At 41.5% G+C, this 21,713-nt stretch overlaps 1 protein-coding gene across 1 annotated transcript in view; it reads left to right on the forward strand.

The window, feature by feature from the left end:
* The window catches only part of DISC1 (DISC1 scaffold protein), a 415,293-nt gene extending 404,352 nt beyond the window's left edge, over nucleotides 1-10,941 (forward strand). Inside the window, exon 13 of the mRNA XM_019031872.4 lies at nucleotides 6,378-10,941. Coding sequence (XP_018887417.4) covers nucleotides 6,378-6,517 — 140 coding nt within the window. The 3' untranslated portion in view covers nucleotides 6,518-10,941. The remainder of the gene's footprint in view (nucleotides 1-6,377) is intronic.
* The last annotated feature ends 10,772 nt before the right edge of the window (nucleotides 10,942-21,713 follow it).

The following is a 21,713-nucleotide window of genomic DNA, read 5'->3' on the forward strand; positions in this document are numbered from 1 at the left end:
AAGCCTTCCAAATTAAGGTGGATTTTTAAGCAGGAATTTTCTCATTTTCTTCCTCCTTCAATTTCTACAACACACTTTCAAAGGAAAAGAAGTACACCTGTGATATGTACATTTTTGGCGTATTTCAAAGCCCTCAGGGCAGTTCTGCCTGGCCCTCAGTCACAGACGAGGTAGAGACACTCTGATTCTATCTGTGGTTGTATTTGCATCCATGTCTGGGAAGCCCTTATGGAATTCTGTTTCTCTGCTTATTTGGAGTGCATGGTGCCCAGTTGATTAGTTTTGGTGGTGCTTGAGGGCATGCTGTAAATACATCCAGGTTTGTGCACAAATACCACAGCTCCGTAGGACCCTTGTTTAGTTCAACTTTCCAAATTTTAGCTTGAACGGACAAAGGTAACGAGAGTTTTGGGAGATTGTCCTGCCTCCTTGGAGATGTTTTCCACTTCTAGAGCTGAGGGGCTGGAAGAGGGATCATGAGGATCATGGAGCTCCACTCATGTAGTTTATAGATAAGAAAATCCAGAGCCTGGCCAGGTGCGGTGGCTTACATCTTAATCCCGGCACTTTGGGAGGCTGAGGTGGATGGATTGTTTGAGACCAGGAGTTTGAGACCAGCCTAGGCAACATGGCAAAACCCTGTCTCTATTAAAAATACAAAAATTAACTGGGCATGATGGTGCACACCTGTAGTCCCCGCTACTCCAGAGGCGTGAGAATTGCTTGAACCCAGGAGGTGGAGGTCGCAGTGAGCTGAGATTGCACACTACTACACTCCAGCCTGGGCAACAAAGTAAGACACTGCCAAAGAAGGAGGGGGGGAAGGAAGGAAGGAGGGAGAGAGGAGAGAGAGAGAGAGAACAGGAAGGAAGGAAGGAAGGGAGAAAGGAGAGAGAGAGAAAGAGGAAGGAAGGAAGGGAGGAGAAAGAAAGAGAAAGAAAGAGAAAGAAAGAAAAGAGAAAGGAAGGAAGGAAGGAGAGGGAAGGAGAGAAAAGGAAAGGAAAAGGAAAAGAGGAAAGAAAAGGGAAGGGAAGGGAGAGGGAAAGGAGAAGGGAAGGGAAGAGAAGGGAAGAAGGGAAGGGAGAAGAGACAAGGGAAAGGAGAAGGGAAAAGGGAAAGGAGAAGGGAAGAGAGAAAAAGGGAAGGAAAGAAGGAAAGGAAAGAAAGAAAGGAAAGGAAAGAAAGGAAAGGAAAGGAAAGGAAAGAAAGAAAACCCAGAGCCTAAGATGACACTATCTAAAGCTTTGTGTGTGATGGGCTGGTGCAGATATAGTAGTCACAGTTCTTTCCTTAGGCTCTCACTTGGCTTTGGAGTGGGACGAGGAAGAGTTGGAGCCCCACAGTGGGTGGGGGAGGGCAAGGGCGTAGACACAGGGCTGTCCTGCTGCTGGCTGAGCACGAGGTGGGCTTGGCACAAGGTAGGCAACACAGAGTTTCCGTGTACAAGCATCAAATCCTTTGAATCAATCGTGGGTATAGTCAAGGTTTTCCTCTTTGCTCTTGAAAGACTGTGATCCTCATGGCTTTTCCATGAGGATCTCCAGTACCAAATTCTCCAGCACTATGGGCTGTAGTGGCTACCCAGGAAGGAATGGTGGTAAGAAGAAATAATGTAGCAAAAGAGCAGCACTTTCAAAGGATAAGAGGGTCCCTTATCTGAAATGCTTGGGACTAGAAGTGTTTTGAAGTTCTGCTTTTTTCAGATTGTGGAATAATTTGCATTATACTTACCAGTGGAGCATACCAAATCCAAAAATCCAAAATCTGAAATGTTCCAGTGAGCATTTCCTTTGAACATCACGTCAGTGCTCAGAAGGTTTTGGATTCTGGAGCATTTCAGATTTTGGATTTGGGGATTTGGGATGCTCAACTTGTTCTATTGTTTCTTTTTGAATCAAACTAGGTCAGATGAACCGAAGACCTAAATTTGACTAAGCCATTGAAATGCTTACTTGGACACTTCATTGACAGTAAAACACTCAATTGTTTTCTTATAAAAACAGAAGACTCCATCTAAAGAATTCCAGGATCTTTTGCAAATGGTACCCCAAATGACAATATTGCCTTATCATCTATTCCTGAATGCACCTGTCCTGCTGTCTTACTCCTTTGCTAATTGCAAACACAGACATTTTAACAAGTTACATGCTTACCTACCATGTGGATAGTCTATTCCAAGGAGGTACAGAATGGCCTTGGGTTCCAAAGGTGTTTTAAAGATGTTAGGATGTTCATCCCTGTGACGTTGTTATAATGAATCTGCTAATTTTCTTAGATACCACAGGTACTTGGTGGCATATCTGTTATGGGGGGCAGATACTTAGCTACTCAGGCCCCTAAGGCACAGGCTTCATAAGAATTATTCTGCTTTTTTGAGGCCTATTCTTGCAGTTAGGTGCAGTTAGCACCTCTATTCTAGTTTTGGAATTTGCCTAAATTGTCAGTAGTTTTGGAATTTGCCTAAAATTTCAATTTGCCTAAAATTCCAATTGTTTTTCAGCTCTTTGACAACAATTAAGGTCAAGGTCAAGTGTTTCAATGGGCTTCAACTATGAGCTTATTGGATTAGTGATCAGAAAATCTGATTATAGCTACTACTTAGCCTTAAGATCTTGCTTAGATGTATCAAATGAGATAGTTTATTTTTCTGTAAGTCAGTGAGAAAATGTTGTAAAACACTTTTTTTTAATTTATGGTTCAATATGAATGCCAGACTTATATCTGTTTTCTACTCAGCATCTTCTCTTGGCTAATAAGCTTGTCCAACTTACCCTGTCTAAAATCCAATTCCTTCCCTCCTCTACCAAAAACACCAAATGCTCATTCCTAGTCCTCTTCTTCTCAATAAAATACAGATGTGTTTTTCTAATTATTTGCTCAGACAAAAAATCAGGGAGTCCTTCTTAATGCCTTTTCCATTTTCCATATCCCACATCCAGTCTGTCACCATATATATGCTCTTGGTTGTATCTGCAAAACACATCCAGAATCTAGCCACCACTCCTACCTCCACTGCCACTGTCCTGTTCAAGCCATGATTGTTTCTTGCCTGAACTATTGCAGTGGTCTCCTAACTGGTCACGCTGTGCTTCCGCCCTTACCCTCTTTAATCCATTCTCAGCACAGCAGCCAAACTGACGATGTCACCCCTCTGCTCCAGGTCCTCCCACGGCTGCTCCCATCTCACTGTGAACACAGCACAGCTGGACATACTATCAACATGGCGCCTGTTTACTTTCTGCTGCACTCATAGGTATTTATGCCATCTATGATGGCAGTGACTTTGATTCACTCCTGTGCTGCTGTGTCCATAACATTTGTTAACACACAGTAGAAACTCAGGAAACATTTGAATGTTTGAATGAGTGAAAGAAAGAAAGAGGATCTCTCTCTGCACTTTCATTTCTCCCAACTGCTTAACAGGGAAATGTTTCCAGTGGTTTATTTTATAAACATATTGATTTAAATATGGAAGCAATGCATTTCCATTGTGAATATCACAGAAGTATGGAAAATAAAGCTGTTTCCCTCCCAGTGCCTCTACCTAGAGGTCACTACTTTGTCCTCCTGAAGCCTTTTTCTAGAGCTATAAATGGCTATCTCAATAGTCTTGTTTGCAAAATTAGGATCATTCCATATAAATTATTCTACAATGTGCTTTCCCCCACCCCATTCTGCATTGTTTTTTCTGGGGACTTTTCCATTTCAGTACATCCAAAATGCTTTGTAACTCACATTTTGTAAGGGATCCTACAGGCAGGTTGGTTAGAGAGAAGTACTTTGCAAATAAAATGTGATTTTAATTATTATTTTAATGATTATTACCCCCCACAGGCTCATTAAATGAGGTTTCTAGGATTTCTGATGTCTAACCCTGCTTTGACAGAGCCTAAGGTATTTGTTACATCTGTTATATTAAGAAATAAACCTTAAATCTCATGATGACTCACAAAAGACACTATACTCTCACAAGGAAAAAATATTTCTTTGAACCCTAACCCTATGAGGAAGGTACGAGATTCAGTATTTTACAAGTAGAATAATTAAGCATTGATTGATTTGCTGAGCTTACCATAGCTAGGGAGTTATCTCCTCAAATGCTGGTTTTCTGACACCTTCTGTGTTAGCGATTGTTGTAGGAGCGGCTGATGTGTTAATTTAGTTATAGACTAACTTCATCCTTTGCTTTTGTTAACTTCTCACTCCTTATTTTTAACCTTTTCAGTGGGTTCTGCCAGTGCCAGAAGTTTTATGAGTTTTTAAAGAAACATCACATTTTGGTTCAAGTTCTCTCTCTAAAAACCTTTGTCATCATTTAGCACATTACAAATAGTGGCATGTAGTCCCAGGCTGCATGTCAAAGGTAATTAAATCTCAGGATTTTGTCAGGATTCATAAACTGCTTAAGCTCCATGCCTGCTCTTTACAGATGTAGCATGACTTTGTGATTAAATTCCAGTTTGGTATTCAGTCTGGGACCACTTATGCTTTTGCTTGTATAAAGTGGTATGTTTTCACTAAAGATTAGCGGAACTATGCAAGAAATGGAAGCAACCAAAGCCTCTTAAAAAAAAAAAGAAAGAAAGAAAGGTAAATATTGGATTCTTTCCTCCCCTGATCATCCTCCTACCCAACTCCCATTTTCCTCAAGTTCAAATGCAAGGAGAGAACCCTAGCAGTAAATGCATGTAAATTACGCAAATGATAGAGTCTGGGGAAGCTTCAAGAGGGTGAAAAACTGCCAGAACTTTTCAGGGTCATTCAGCACGTTTGCTTAGAAGAGTTTCATTTGCATCATTCCCAGGATCCTCTAGAGTTCCTTGTTCAAAAAAACAAAGGAGGCCGGGCATGGTGGCTCATGCATGTAATCCCAGCACTTTGGGAGGCCAAGGCAGGCAGACTGCCTGAGGTCAGGGGTTCGAGACCAATGTGGCCAACATGGTGAAACCCCATTTCTACTAAAAATACAAAAATTAGCATGATGGCACACACCTATAATCCCAGCTATTTGGGAGGCTGAGGCAGGAGAATCACTTGAATCCCGGAGATGGAGGTTGCAGTGAGCCGAGATCGCACCATTGCACTTCAGCCTGGGCTACAAGTGCAAAACTCTGTCTCAAAAAAAAAAAAAAAAAAAAGAAAAAAGAAAGGGAAAGCTTTCCACAGTGGTTCGTAAGGGTGTCTTTTTCTCTTTTTGCTGCATTGACATTGCACTTTGGGAAAATCACATTGTAGCATAGGTGGTCTGTAAACAGTCAGACTCCCTTTCCCAAAGCTCCCCATTCCCTCCGTGTCTGATCTAGTACTGTTGTAGTGGTCTGGCTTCATGTGATGACTTCAGCATATTTAGGTGGTGTCAACATATTTCTGCTTTCTCCCTTGGTCCCTGTTGGATGAAAGTGGATCAATTTGCTTGTTAAACCCAACTCTCACCCTGCATTTGCCTTAGAGTTGTTCTGACTACAAGTAAAAAGGGAAAGGATGAACTGGATGATGTATGGACGGAAAAACCACTGTTGGTTAAACATTCCCCTGCTTGAACACCCAGACGAGAACCCGTTTCTTAAGAGAACTACAGCCTTATCTATTACTGTTTGCTAAGTTCTCTATGATTGTTTTCTCCATGTGAGAAATAACTTTATAGGTTAGAAAACTAAGAGCCCAACAGCTTAAGACAAGAAAAGAACCAACCAACCAACCCAGAAAAAGCAAGCTCTCTTTGCCCTTTGATGGACTCTATCTAGTCTTGAGTGCCCTTCCTAGTCCCTGGGAATATACTAACAGATAACAGCAGGTTAGAGCCTGGAGAGGTTTCAAAGTCATCATTTCAAGAGAAAACTGAGGCTTTAACTGGTTTGCATAGGGTGACAAGGCTGGTTAATGGTGAACAGAGACCATGTTAATAACTGAGTCTGCTCCAGTATGCCTCTCCCTACTTATGGCAACCCCAAATCCTGTATTTCTCAAGGAGATTTTGATTTCAAGCATTCTACCCTTTCCACTGTCAAGAGTATTTGCATCTGACAGTTGCCCCACCCCAACTTGGGGCTTAGCCGGAGTTATGGTCACGCCAACTGCATATCATTGAGCATCTGAGTTGACCATCTGTCTCCGCTAAGAGCTGACTCTTCCATTTCCTTTTTAAGATCTGACTTGAGAGAGTCAGTACCTCAGGCACTGTAGAAATTGCGGTCATTCTTAAAAGAAAAAGTGTAAAGTTTATATTAATATTTAATTCATACAATTGGAAAGAACTTTAAACTCCAATTAGGTGTCAGTACCCATCTGCTTCCAGCAGGCTCACACGCTCTTCGATCCCTCGGAGGCCGCAGAGGGCCACGATCACCTTCGAATATGCTCCTTAACAACGTGCCCACAGTCTCTCAGGAGGGAGCTCCAGATGGTGAAGGAAACTCTGCAGGCCATGATCCTGCAGCTCCAGCCAGCAAAGGAGGCGGGAGAAAGAGAAGCTGCAGCTTCCTGCATGACAGCTGGTGTCCACGAAGCACAAGCCTGAGGAGTGACGGGATGGGGGAGGGAGGTGGGCCACCATGTTTGGACCCAGGGGGGCTGCTCTCCCCTCCCCCGGCATAACTAAGATGCCTGAATCAATTACAGAGATACAGAGCCTTGAGGTCTTTCAGTGGAAAGGTGGTTCATGTTCATTCTCATCAGTCTGAAACTGAGGAGTCTGCAATTTGGAACATGGAGAGAGAGACTGATTTGCTGAATTTCCTTCTAAATGTCACTCAAAAATTTCTTTTCCATGTCATTCTTGGGAATGTCTTGCACAGGATTTGAGAATAGTTTCATCTCAGCCCCCATTAGAGAGAAGTTGGGGTGAATTCTGGAAAAATGTCTCTTTTTCCTGTGCCATTTGCCTTCTGCTGCAACTAAAATATTTCCTGATTCAAGATTCTATAAAAAGGAAACCAAGCATAAGACTGTCATCATACCTGTTACACGTTCCTACAGGTGCACAATCTAAGAGAGCTAATTAACCTCAGAGTCTGGAGTTAACAGCTTTTCACCTTACTTCTCCTGTGATCTAATATTATCTTAGAAAAATTAATATGCAATTTCCAAAAGATATTTTGGTAAGACAACAGCCTCTCAGTGATATGCCACCTTTCAATTTTCCTTTTGTGGCAATGATTGCATCTGAAGAAAGGATCCCTGAGAGTCTCTGTTTCATCAGGACTTTCTGAAATTTACCCACAGTGAGGCTGTGGATGGATCAGGGGACCTGTATAAAATGTTTGAGCCTGTTCCATTTTCCCATGGAACCTGTTTCACTCAGTGCCAGGCAGTGCAGCATTTAGGAAAGCAGTGCAGTACTCAGTAAGGCAGTGCAGTACTCAGTAACACAATACAGTACTCAGGCAGTGCAGTACTCAGGCAGTGCAGTACTCAGGAAGTGCAGTACTCAGTAAGACAGTGCAGTGCTCAGTAAGGCAGTGCAATACTCAGTGTAGTACTCAGTAACACAGTGAAGTACTCAGTAATACAGTACAGTATTCAGTAAGGCAATGAAGTACTCAGTAATACAGTACTCAGGCAGTGCAGTACTCAGGAATGCAGCACAGTACTCAGGCAGTGCAGTACTCAGGAATGCAGCACAGTACTCAGGCAGTGCAATACTCAGTGCAGTACTCAGTAACAGTGCAGTACTCAATAACAGAGCAGTACTCAGTAATACAGTACAGTACTCAGTAAGGCAGTGCAGTACTCAGTAAGGCAGTGCAGTACTCAGTAAGGCAGTGCAGTACTCAGTAAGGCAGTGCAATACTCAGTAACACAGTGCAGTACTCAGTAACACAGTGCAGTACTCAGTAATACAGTACAGTACTCAGTAAGGCAGTACGGTACTCAGTAAAGCAATGCAATGCTCAGTAACACAGTGCAGTGCTCAATAAGGCAGTGCAGTGCTCAGTAAGGCAGTGGAGTGCTCAATAACACAGTGTAGTGTTCAGTAGGACAGCATAGTACTCAGTAACACAGGGCAGCTAGTACTCAGTACTATAAGTACTGAGTACTTATATAGGCAATGTAGTACTCAGAAAATCAGTGCAGTACTCAGTAATGCAAGGGCATTTCAGGCTCCTGCTGGGCTGCTTCTTTGGCCCAGCTGGGACTCCTATTGAGACAGCTGCAAAACAGGCTGATTTCAATTAGGCAGCACTTCCCAAAGTGCACTGAGGAAGGCGGCCCCAAGAGAAGCTCTCTAAACAAAGGAGTACCCTCTCCGGTCAAGTACCTTTGGTAAATACACCATACCATAATATCTGCTTGGAGAACCATAGTGCACAGTAGCATATTAGTCTGAGAGAGAACTTATAGTAAGGAAACTCGATTTTATCTAACCTCAAACTTTCCAAGTTTAATGGATCGTGAATTTTTTTCATGTAACTCCTATTCATATCCCATAGATCTAGTATTGTACAGCACTGCATTCTCCGAGGAAGTCCCAGTCCAAACTCTGATTTACATCACTTTAGAAACCACACTCACACTTTTGCAGAGTGTTGAGCTTAATAACTACCTGCGACAGATTGGTAAATTTAATCCAGTGGTTGTTCTGTTTGTGCTTCTGTTCTCATTTATGTGTTTAGGGATAGTGATGTTCCTGCCTTCACTAGGATCCACGGATATGAGACCATTTTTGTCATTTCCTGAAGTCACACTGGCGTTTCCAGAAGGCATCTGGTGCTTTGCTCAGGCTTTCATGCTGTGCAGCACTTCTGTCCTCAGTCAAGGAGATGGCCATGCTTAAGCCAGCAATTGGCTGGGGTGCAGGAAACAAAGCAAAAGCACAATATGTGAATGTGCTGATTGTGTTCCCTACGGCTTTATCTCGAGCAAAATACACTCTACATATTTTAATAATAAGTATAATTAGCTTGTTCCTGGACTTCATTTTCAATGATGAACCAAATTCCTGAATTATTTATAATTGTGTCTAAAGAAAATTATGAACTGGTCACATGGCACTTGGAATCCTTGAATTAATTCCAGTGAAGCAAAACTTGGGAAGAGTCAGGATTGGCCACATTGCCAATAACAAATTCCTACTTCGACATATGTCTTTTCAAAAAGCCTCCCAGACACAAGACATCTTAACCGTCACTAGCCCAAGTGTTTTGTATTACTCAGACACCATCATGAAATAATTCTGTGAGGTCATGATGTATTTGAAAATTCTGCAAGTTAATAACTGCCTTGAATTGTTTGAACCCGAAATAAGGGTTCTTTGGTGCCTCTAGTAGATAGTGTGTTCATTTCCCTGCTGCAAATTTTGAAGTATTTGGGCAGGTGAGTCATGTTTTAACCACAAGCTGTAACTCATCTGTTGTCTTTGCTTGGTCTTAGAGTGTCATTCAGAAAGTCCGCTAAGGGCCAGAGTGCTTCTTCCGGCTACACAACCTTCTCAGGACAACCCCACTGTCTTAAGCCACTTTGACCCTGGGAGACACAGGACTGTCTATCCTCAATCATACTATACAGCAGTTTTTGTCAGGGGAACATAAAAATATCCAAGAGAGGTTAGGGCTTAGATTTAAAGGCATCAAAACAACAACAATGGAAATTTATGTTGGAGATAGCCAAGACCACAAGCAAAAGCACATACTGGAAATGAGGAGTTAGAATCTGATTTGACTGGGATGTTTTATGAGAATGTAAGTGTGATATTATACTGTCTGCCTTGCTGGAATGCTGGCTTTCAAATGGTCACCCATTTTTCTTTCACTGGCCTGAGTTAGGATATGCTATCTATCAGTAATAGTTCCAGTTCCATCCAACTTTCTGAAATTTCATTTTTTTTTTTTTTTGAGATGGAGTCTCGCTCTGTCACCCAAGTTGGAGTGCAGTGGCCCCGCAATCTCGGCTCACTGCAACCTCCACCTCCCAGGTTCAAGCTGTTCTACTGCCTCAGCCTCCCAAGTAGCTGGGATTACAGGCATTTGCCACCAGGCCCTGATGATTTTTGTATTTTTAGTAGAGACAGGGTTTCACCATGTTGGCCAGGAGGGTCTCAAACTCCTGACCTCAGGCGATCCACCCCCACGTCGGCCTCCCAAAGTGCTGAGATTATAGGCACGAGCCACTGCACCCGGCCAACTTTCTGAAATTTCAAAACTGAATTGATCCTTCTCCAAATTAGTATATAATATTGGAAACTTGTCTTTCCCTGCAGTAAGGCTGGTTTCCCCACCCCAGAAACATGTAACGGTTGGTACCATGCTAAGCCCTTACCATGCTAAGCCCCTTACAGTCATATCCTATAATCCCCATATCAACCTTATAAGGAAGGTGTTTGTAGATGGTGCAACTGAGCCTTAAGAGGACCAATTCCCTTTTTCTAAGGCACAGAGCTGGTAAAATGTGAAGTAATAGTGAACCTAACAGTCAGAGACAGGCAGCATGCTCTTAACTAGTGCTCTTCCTAAAGTTCTTTTAATGTCCTTTTGAGATTTTGAGCCATGGAACTTACTTGTTCACCTGGTTAAGAACTCATGGCCACTGTGGAAATCTTTGCTAGGGAGTCAAAGAAACTGAGCCTGGGGCAAACGAGGCTTCCCACACTGCCAGGGGAGCCTCACTGTGAAGTCTAGGCTCAGACAGGCATCAACAAACCTATTCACCCCACCATCATCCTAATCTAACCATTCCCCAGTCATCCCAGGAAAACCACTCACAGCCTGACACTGGGCTGACTTTCTTGAAGATCCTCATCCAATTGGTGTTTTTCAGAAGTGTTCCAGTATTATGAACTCTGTGTTGTGGAGAAAAGCAACCATGCATTTACTGGTCAATGCCTTCTTGTATATGTAATTCAATACTTTTAATATCCTCACCTTATCTAATCTTTGAATTTTGTCATATAATTTATTGCTTCATTAAGGTTACTTTTTGTTATACAAAATAAAAGCTGATATCCAAGCCATGGTGCACCTTGATGATTTTTTGTCCTTTGAAGTATGGATGATAGAAAAATGTACCAGGTTTATTCAACTCATCTTTCTGTTACAGGATGATTAATTGTACAGTTACTTACATCACACAAAACATTTATAATAAAGTCATGCTTTAGAATTCCACGTGTTTACTTTCAGATATCAGCAAATCAGAAAATCATGAAATATTCTATTCCCAGACTCCTAGATTAAGGAAATTGAAAATAACATTACCACTAAGAGTTGGGAACAAGACAAAGATACCCATAATACCACTGAAAATATTTTACTGGAGATACTGGCTAATTTAGTTAGGCAAGAAAAATATAGAAGGGTTACAATTTGGAAAAGAAAAAATAAAGCTTTAATATTCACAGATGATGTTATTGTAAGCTTGAAAACCTAAAAGAATCAACAGAAAAACTTTTACACAATTAACACTATCGAAATCAACAGGCTTCATATATGCAGACAATAATTGGAAGATTGAGTATAAGAAAAGACCCCATTTTCAATAGCAACAAAAAGCAAGAGAAAATGGCTAAGAATATATTTATACAAGAAATGCATAAGCCTTAGATGAAGGAAATTTTAAGATGAAGGACATGAGACAAGAATTGAATACATGGAAAGACACATTAAGCTTTTGGATAGGAAGGCATCATAAATTTAAAAATTTCCATCAGTCAATTTATAAATATTTCCTGATCCCAAATGGGGCAACAGATGTCTAGTTAGCCCCCATATGCATTCTCCCATTCATCCTTTTAGCCGTTCTGGGTCTAGACACTTAAACTGCAGAGGTACATGTGTGCAGAATTGCAGGTGTACATTTGTAGCATTGTTTTTAAGGACAAAAATGAGAACAACCGACATTTTCATTTGCATCAGTTGGAGACTGATTAAATAAATTATTGTACATTCACACTATGGAATGCTTTACAGTTGCTAAAAAAAATCTTTGTGTACATATGTGCTTGTCTCTGCAGAGCTATCACTGGAAAGGGATCCAGGCGACTTAGTGGAAAAAAAATGGGAAGGAGACTTACTTTTCTGCTCTATACTATTCTTTTAAACATTTGGTACCATATGCATATATTTACCTGTTCAAAAATAAAATAATTTCTTTAAGAAAAAAGTCATAATTAATGAGCCTGAGAGTAGGCCCTCAAGTAGGGCAGGGCACACAGGCTGTTGAATGGTTGCCCAGGTCTCCTTGCGGCTTATGCAGGATTCATCTGCTACTTATTTACCTACTGTGTGCCCAGCACTGTGCTAGGGTATGCACCTGATATTGGTGATAAAAAGGCAAGTATGAACTATGACATAATGTGATCAGATGATTTTAAGTTGAGAAGGAAATTGATATGGTTAAGCTTTGTGTCCCCACCCAAATCTTATCTTGAATTACAATCCTCATAACCCCCATAATCTCCGTGTGTCAAGGGAAACACAAGGTGGAGGTAATTGATTCATGGGGGTAGTTTCCCCAGTGCTGTCCTCATGATAGTGAGTGAGTTCTGATAACATTTGATGGTTTTATAAGGTGCTCTTCCCCCTTCACTCAGCACTTCTCCTTCCTGCCGCCTTTTGAAGAAGGTGCCTTGCTTCCCCTTTGCCTTCCGCCATTATCGTAAGTTTCCTGAGGCCTCCCCAGCCATGCTGAACTGTGAGTCATTTAAAACTCTTTCCTTTATAAATTACCCAGTCTCAGGCAGTTCTTTATGGCAGTATGAAAACGGACTAATACAGAAATGAATGATTATCATTGAAACTTTTATCACTTTAAAGACAAGAGATTGATTTTGTTCTGGCCATTTTCTTGAACAACTACATCTGGCGGTGTAGTACTGAAAATTCAGCACTCTCTGGAACCCACGTTCTCTCCCTTCTGGGTTAGGGAATAACATCAAGTCTCCTTCCTTTGAGCCCTGGATCAAAGAGACCTGATAGGTGATTGATTGTGTGGGCAGAATGGAGACTTGGGAAATGGAGTCACATTCTGCTCTTCATTGTCCCTCAGGAACTACTTATGCACTCATTGTTTTATCCAATTTTAGGTGTGCTTTTAAATGTACATATCACATACACTTTTCCACTGTGGAAAAGACACAACCACAAACACCAGCATGAAGAACAGCCCAGTTGACCTCCCTCAGCTTTACAATAGGACAAAACAGCTTCTTGAGTTCATTGGAAACAAAGCCTTTCCTATAGGGATGAGACCTTTTCCCATTGTTTATTTATTTATTCACTCAAGAAACATTGAACTCCTACTATAAAAATTGCCCTTCCTATAAATGAATGAATTCAAGCTACAGAGGTTAAAAGGCTTAGAGAAAATTATCCAGCAAGCAATGAAAATTTTGAGTGTCGACTCCAGGGACTCTTGGTTTTAAATCCATGCAATAAATCATTAAACTACACACAGACACACACACAGCAGTTTAATTAATGTTGAGCAACAGGTTTTTAAAAATTATTTCTCATTTGATTTTTATTTGTGATAAGAAAATGTAAAATAATCATTTTTAAAGATTCATGCATAGCCCACTATTCTCACTTTTCCAGCCCTTGTTCGTACAAAACTATATTTTCAACAAACTGTAGCCAGCACATTTTTATTATTCTTTTGTGTTTAATATTATGGTATTTTCCATTTTGCTATATAATCATTATAATCATTATTTTATTGCTGCATAATATTCTATCAAATTGATCTACCATAGCATAGCTATTCCCACATAATTGGACATTAAATCCTTCCGATGTTTTGTTGTTACAGGTAATGCTGCTGTGATAACTTCATGTGTGTAGCTTTTCCTTTCCTTTAAATTATGTCCTGTGAAGAGATTCCCAGGAGTGAAACTACTGAAAGATAAGAAAGAGTGGTATAGTTGAGATGAAATTAGCATTAGGAACAGAATTGAAGACAAAGACCAGCCCAGCAATGGCCCATTCCTCTGCAGGGAGAATTCTCAACCAGATATTGACTGGTTTAATTGATTTCGTGGTGTTCCTGCTCATCATGAATATATCCACAATAACCACATCAGGTGAGTCACTGTTGGACAATTCTTAACATTTACAATGAGCAATGTCAATCCTACAGCTATATCGTATTGACCTCCTTCAATACTGCTCTCATTGGTCTGTGCTCCTCCTATTTTGTCTACAGATAAAAAGTGTAGAGTCATGGAAGAATCCAGGATTTAAAGACTAGAGGTCTGGACTGAAGTTTTCTTCTACTTAGCACTTGTGTGATTTTTTAAGCTGATCGCTTACCTTGTTGATCCTGCGAAATGAAGCCTGCCTTTCAGGGTTGTGGAAAAACTCAAAAGAGCCAATACATATGAAAATCTTTTTTTAAAAAAAGCAACATATACATACATACTTCAAAATTTTAAAAAAATTTCTGCTATACGGAGTGAACAGAACCCGTCTGAAGCGGGATGCAACCCAGTCAAGCGAGAACACTGTACTCAACCTAAAAAAGTGACTCTCAAGAGGTACCTGGTAATTCAGGTAGATTTCTTAATATAAAAAGGAGTATTTTCAATTTCTGGTTCTGTAGACCCACCTTCCCCAATCTTCATGATGGTCCCAGACACTTGGGAGAACTTGAATGCTTGAGATGCAAAGTGCTTTGGGTAACTTCTATTTAATCTGCTCAGCTCAGCAAAGCTGTGGGTAAATACTCAAAAACGCCCAAGGGTTTGTCTAGAGCAACCTCCCCAATTTGGGGAATTGCACACAGCCAGAGCTTGCTTGGGATGGCCTTAGCCACAGTCCTCCTTCCACTGCCTGGCCCCTGCCTGTTTCACATCATCCGCCCCTAAGCAATGTGGTAAAGCAGATTCCAGTCCCTCGTGAATTCCCCAAAGGTGCATTTCAATATGAACCCCCTTGATTTGCCATTCTCTTTTGCCTCTACCTAACTTTAATAACTTTTCCCTAATTTTTACCAATATTTTCCACTTGGGGCTTTTATTATTTAGATGTCTTTTTCTTACCTCATGTATTTGCATTTCCTTTGTAGAAGAGAAGGGGAGAGTGGCAGTTCCTGATTACTTGAGAACTTCAGGGTGAGTTCATAGTGCTTCTGAAACACCCTTTTCATTTACTAACACTTAAGAGCAAGGCTGAGGCGCAGGCATTGATTTTTGCATTCTGTGAAGGGCTTCTGCTCCTAGCAGGACAACAGCATCTGTAACAACTACAAAGCCAGGAGCACCAGGAATGCACACTTAGCTCTGCATTCGTCCCAGCCTTCAGTAAATAAAAACCCCATGCCACCGTCCTTCTTTGCCTGGATAGAAGCAGCAGATGCTTTGTGCTGGCCCAGAGAATTCCTTTTTTCACAAATGGAATGAATAAGAACACTTGACAGAGGAACACAAGGAGAACTGGAGGGAAGTTGATAATACTCACTTTGGGCAAAAATGCTTGTTGAGGTAGGAGGAAGATGTTTTAAAAAATGAAAATGGCAATAAATCAATGCACTCTTACAAAATATGGGAGGAGAGAATGAGAAAATAACAATGAGGCCAGAGGGAGGCAAATGACATGTTGCAACCTGTGAGGAAAAAAAAAAAAAAAAATTAACAAGGTCTTTATGTAACAGCGTGTACCACACAATGCACAGAAAACCATCTCCGATTTATTAGTTTCCCATGAGGGAAGTTGAGAAATGCAGAAGGCATGCGTTAAAGGGTTGTCTTGCTAGGCAATGTTTTGACTTTTAAGGACAAGCGTAGAAAGGCATCTCTTCCTGGCTTGAGGAGCTGGCAATTACCAGGGAGATGCCTGCCTTGAGATTTGACCTGAGTAAAGGCATCTGGATATTTTGTGCCTAGGAAGATCTGAGTCCTTCTTGATAATGAGGAGGCTGCGAGGAAGATTCTCAGTGAGTCTGCAAAGTCATGGTGAACTTGTTTCTTTTGTGTTCCAATGCACTCCTTATGTCCCACTAGCAGGCAGGAGGCTCTGGGGCAAGGCAGTGTCGGGGTCTTAGGCCTGGTCCTTGTCCTCAGAGTCAGCCCTATGCCAGGTATCCAGTACAAAATTCCAAAGGCAGGCAGGGCACCCCTTCCTTCCATAAGGTTTCAACCTTAGTAAAATCTCAGCCCAAATTTTAGGTTTGGGAGGAAAAAAAAAGTCTGCCCTAAGAATTGATAGCCTTCTCTCAGACAGGCTTGGGGTCAAATTTACTGACTCTGTGGTCTAGAAACCCCCAAGCTAAGAGATACGTGTGAAAAATGGCCCTGGCAGGGGAAGGATTGATCTCAAGCAAGTGTCACTGGGGGAGATTAATTTGAGTAGCCACATGGGGAATTAAAAACTGATTCAGTGGGGGAGGGTAGGGACCAACATTAAATCATTTAGGTGCTCTCCCCAGCCCCACCCTCTCCCTACTCCCCCTTTCCCTCTCTTGTTAAATCTCTTCCTTGTAGAACCGTTATTCATTCATGATGGTCATGGGAAATCTTCTTAGCCACTAAGAAGATTGCTATAGTCGCTCTCAACCTGCCTACACCCTATTTGTCACTTTGTTTTGCTATCAAGAAAATATGACTCACTCTTCCTTGATATTTTTTTCTCAGTCATAATGAGATCCCTCTCTCCTGTAGAGGAAGGAAAGGATTTTCTTGAATTACTGAAAGACTTTCCAAATTAGGAAAAACATTAACAAAGGCAGTCAGAATGAAAGCTTTCTTCCCCAGACATTGCCTGAGGCAGACATGTGATGTCCCCATGTCAGCCACACAAAGTTATTGGGGTAAAATGTATGGTTTGGTTTTGAAACATGACAGAAAGCTGGACACAACTGTCATGATGGGCATTTTCCACATGCCCATGACAAGAGGGTTATATGCGTGGACAGAAGGGCTGAAAGATTCATTATTGTCTATACCACTACCACAGAACTATGAAACTTGACTATGGAGACATCTGTGATATTTCACAAGGACCCAGTACTCTCAGGCATGACTGCACCATTGGGTTCTTGTATCACATACTCACTCCATAGCCTCCATGGTATGGTTTCTGTTCCCACCACTTCATTAAAATTCTTTTCACACATGATCTGCCAAATCCAACAGCATTTTATCTGCCCTCATTCCATTCTACATTTTAGTAGAAATGTGCAGTGTGGAAACTAATCTCTTCCTTATTGAACCTCCTTTCTCTCTTGGGTTCCGTGACACTCCATTCCCAATAGTCTTATCCTACATCCATCTTTCTGCATGATTACTCTTTCTTGTGCTTAAAAGATGGATACTCCAAGTCTCTGTCCTAGATCTCTTCTCTCATGGGCAATTTAATCTGCTTTAACAAGTTTTACAACATCTCCACAGTGATTATTCCCAAAGATATAATATTCATTGACAATATTGATTGGACACTCACCACATGTTAGGTACCGAATTGAACCCCAAATTCAAAGTTGTGTATGGATCAGTACCCTCTAATCATTCTCCAGTTATGCCCTCTTTTCTGAGCTTTGATTCTGCTGGACATTTCCATCACGACTGTTACTGAACTGAACCACCTGGGGCAGCAAAGTCAAACACTGACATTGGGATTTGCAGGGAGACAACATGAGGCATTTATTGCAGAGCATCAGGTGAGGAGAATCAGATAGCTCATGCTTAAGACTCCAACTCCCAGATGGCTTATGAATAAGAGTTTTTTGTTTGTTTGTTTGTTTGTTTGTTTGACAGAGTTTTGCTCTTGTTGCCCAGGCTGTGGAGTTCAGTGGTGTGATCTCGGCTCACTGCAACCTCCACTTCCCAGGTTCAAGTGATTCTCCTGCCTCAGCCTCCCAAGTAGCTGGGATTATAGGCACCCACCACCACGCCAGGCTAATTTTTGTATTTTTAGCAGAGATGGGGTTTCACCATGTTGGCCAGGCTGGTCTCGAACTCCTGACCTCATGATCCGCCTGCCTCAGCCTCCCAAAGTGCTGGGATTACAGACGTGAGCCACCGCACCTGGCCATGAATAAGGATTTTTAAGGACAGGGAGGCAGAGATTGTGAGCAAAGTTGTAAATCAATATATGGAGGGTATACATTGGTTTGACCTAAAGAGCAAGGATACCTCAGAGTGGGGATCCACAGGCTATAGGTGGATTTAACTATTTTATGAATTGCAATTGGTTAAGGAAGAAAAGCTTTGTTTAAAAATTTGGGGTCAGTAGGAAGATGCGTTAGGTCTGGCTCCTGGGTGTAACCTCCTCCAGGCCCCTCAGGAAGAACCCAGTTTCCCTCATCTGAAGTCTCTGTGCCAGCAGGCCACATCTTTCATGTGGTGGGGGTCCAGGTTTCTGAAAAACAACTCAAGGACATGTTAAGATGCTATTTTTAGTTTCTACTGGGAACCAAATATTTTGTGACTAACTTTCTTGGCGATTGTTTTAAGCTACTACTACCTTCTTATTTCTCAGGTTGCTCACTTACTTCTCAAGGATAAGGTGCCTTGAATTTCCCATGAAGGAACTCAAGATTTTCCTTTATTTCCAAGCTTGGTGGGGCGTGCCCAGCAGGCCCCTAAGAGGAGTCTCTGTTCCATCTCACTGCCTCATAGACATCTCAAGCACATTATGTCTAAAACCAACCTCATTTTTGTTTTTTTTCCTCACAATCTGCCTACCATTCATCTGTTCCTTACCTCGGTTCTCGGCATTTCCGTTTTCCAGGAGATACTAACTGGAACACTCTCGATTACCTTTTGTTTCTTCTTCCTCATCTCATATTCAATCAGTCAAGTCCTAGTGCCTTTAGCAGTTGAAGTTTTTATCTCTCATTCTGTCTACTCTGTAGTTCAGATTCTTATCTTCTCTTACTTGAGCAATCATGGTAAGTTTCTAATTGGTCTCCCTGTCTCTAAATTTCTGTTCATCTAAATTCATGGCCAAAGTTATCTTTCTAAACCAATGATCAGATCAGGCTCAAAAACCTCCGGTGATTTTTCTATTGCCTAAAGAATACTTGTTTTATTACAGAACAATTATTATCTGTCATCAAACTATACTTTCAGATTCATCTTGAAAACCTCCTTTCTGTTTTTTGTTTTTTGTTTTTTTTTTGAGACAGAATCTTGCTTTGTCACCTAGGCTGGAGTGCAGTGGTGCCATCTCGGCTCACTTCAACCTCTGCCTCCCTGGTTGAAGCGATTCTCCTGCCTCAGCCTCCTGAGTAGCTGGGACTACAGGCGCCCGCCACCACGCCTGGCTAATTTTTGTATTTTTAGTAGAGACTGGGTTTCACCATGTTAGCCAGGATGGCCTTGATCTCCTGACCTCATTATCCATCTCCCTCAGCCTTCCAAAGTGCTGGGATTACAGGCGTGAATCACCGCGCCAAGCCGAATACCTCCTTTCAATTGCTCTGGATGACTGCATTCCTAACTTTCCATCTGTTTTCACAGGGACCTTTGTTCATAGCTGTGAACCGTAGCCTTGAATCTTGGTCTTTACCCATGTAAATTATGCTCATTTGTTAAGAGTGTGTGGGAAGACAATCAAGTAAGAGCCCTAGGTGTTTGGCCTGAGGAAGTGGGCAAATGGCAAAACTATTGGCTGAGACAGAGAAAGGTTTTAGCAAAGCGAAGATACTTGTGCAGAGGTTGCGCGGGGCAGGTGGGAGTGAGGGGGAGTATCTGTAGTTTGGCCATGTTGAGTGTGAGACGTTGATTAGACATGCAAACAGAGATGCTGAGTAGGCAGTATGAGTTTAAATTGAATTGCGGCTGGGCGTGGTGGCTCACGCCTATAACCCCAGCACTTTTGCAGGTCAAAATGAAAGAATTGCTTGCAGCCAGAAATTTGAGACCAGACTGAGCAACATAGTGAGATTCTGTCTCTAAATAATAATAATAATAATAATAATAATAATAATAATAGAAAAGAAAAAAAAAGAAATACTTGGGCACGGTGATGCATGCCTGTAGTCCCAGCTACTTGGGAGGCTGAAGTGGGAGGATCACTGGACCCCAGAAGTTTGAGACCACAGTGAGTTATGATTGTGCCACTGTACTCTAGGCTGAGTGACAGAGCAAGAACCTGTCTCAAAAATAAATAAATAAATAAATAGATCTAGTTTTATAGATTATATTTAAAGTCACAAAACTATGTAAGACCAAATAAGGATAGAAGAGTATTTAACAGAGAGAGAAAGCCAATGAACACAGCTATGGCCACTCTAACATTTAGAAGTCTGTAGGGGAGGCAAATCCAACAAATGACCTTGAAAAGGCACAATTGACAAGGTAAGAGGAAAACCAAGTGGGTTTGTAGAGTTCTAGAGAAGAAAACATTCAAAGAAAGAGCAGCGATCGACCAGGTTAGATGCTTCAGGGAGCTTGAATAAGAGGAGATAATGTACTGACTACTGACCTCAGCTAAACATAGGTCATCAGTGACTTTGGTAGGAGCAGAATCAGTGGGAAAGTGGGACAAAGCAGGGGTGAGGGTGCTGGTAATCTGGCTCTCCAAGACACAAAAACAAAATCCTGATTTATAGCGTTTGCCAATTTCCATGAAATAAATATTCCCAAAGAGCTGGTTTCAAGCTAACAACATGACGTCACTGAACCCAAAAATGGGAAGAGATGCCGCAGTAGGTTCTTGCCAGCAGCTCCAGCACACTTGGGACTGAAGCCTGACTGGTGGACACAGGACAGGAGAGGCAGTCATGGGAGGCAGCAAGAATTAACCACCTTTGGGAGGAGTTTTGATCAAGGGTCAGTAAGCTTTCAAATGATTTGCACAAATCAACTTAATCCTAACAACAGCCCTCCAGGGTACTTACTAATATCTCCCTTCTATGGGTGAGAAGACTTAAACTTATGGATCACTACGCAGAAGGAGGATATGTTGGATTCCCTCAGTCCAGATATCAAACCAAGTAATGTTAACAGGAAATATAAACATCTTTCTTCCCTCTTCTTGGTGTCTTGTGATTAAAATAGAGCAACTTTTAGCTAATGCTCAAGCTAATCTTTTTCTCCTTCTATTATTATTCACTGTTTAGATAGACACAGAAAGAAGACATCAACAGAAGTAACTTGTGTTTAACATGATGGAATTCTCATAGGCAGTCCTTGAAGCAGTGTGAGCTGATGAGCATCACACTGTTAATTTGTGAATTGTTTAATTGGTACTTGGCAACAAAGTCCATCTTTGACAAGGCTGCAACTTCCTGAACGTTTATATTTAGGATCCTCCTTCTTTCTACATTATTTTCTCTCCCTTTAAGCACTTCCAATCTTCAACCTAGACACCCAGTACTTTTGCTGCAGTCTGATTTCTCATATATCTATCCTTATTGTCTAGGAAGCCTGAAGACCCACCTGGAATGTGAATAAGGTAAGTCCCTTCCTAAAATGTCAGTGATGTTGGATTTTTGTCTGGTGTTGTTGGACCTAAGGAAAAATTCATGAAAATACAAGAGGTGTTGGTCAATTCAGTTCTTCCTTGTGTCTGGGGTTTCCGGAGGAGGAGGAGGAAAAGGAGTAGACAGAGGAGGAGGAGGTAGGAGGTGCTTCTCTTCCTCTGGTTCACAACCTTCACATTCCCTTGCATAGATGGGAAACCTGAGCAAAATACTCCAAAAATAAATAAAAATTAACATATTATTTAAGAACCAATATATCAAAACATCCACTTAAATAACTATCTTTCTTTTTAGAGTTTTCAGGTGATGGCAGCCTTATTTTAGGGAGCCTAATTCCTCTTCTGAAATTGTCTTCAGAT

Source organism: Gorilla gorilla, chromosome 1 (genome assembly GCF_029281585.2).
Source record: "Gorilla gorilla gorilla isolate KB3781 chromosome 1, NHGRI_mGorGor1-v2.1_pri, whole genome shotgun sequence".
Classification (NCBI taxonomy): domain Eukaryota; kingdom Metazoa; phylum Chordata; class Mammalia; order Primates; family Hominidae; genus Gorilla; species Gorilla gorilla.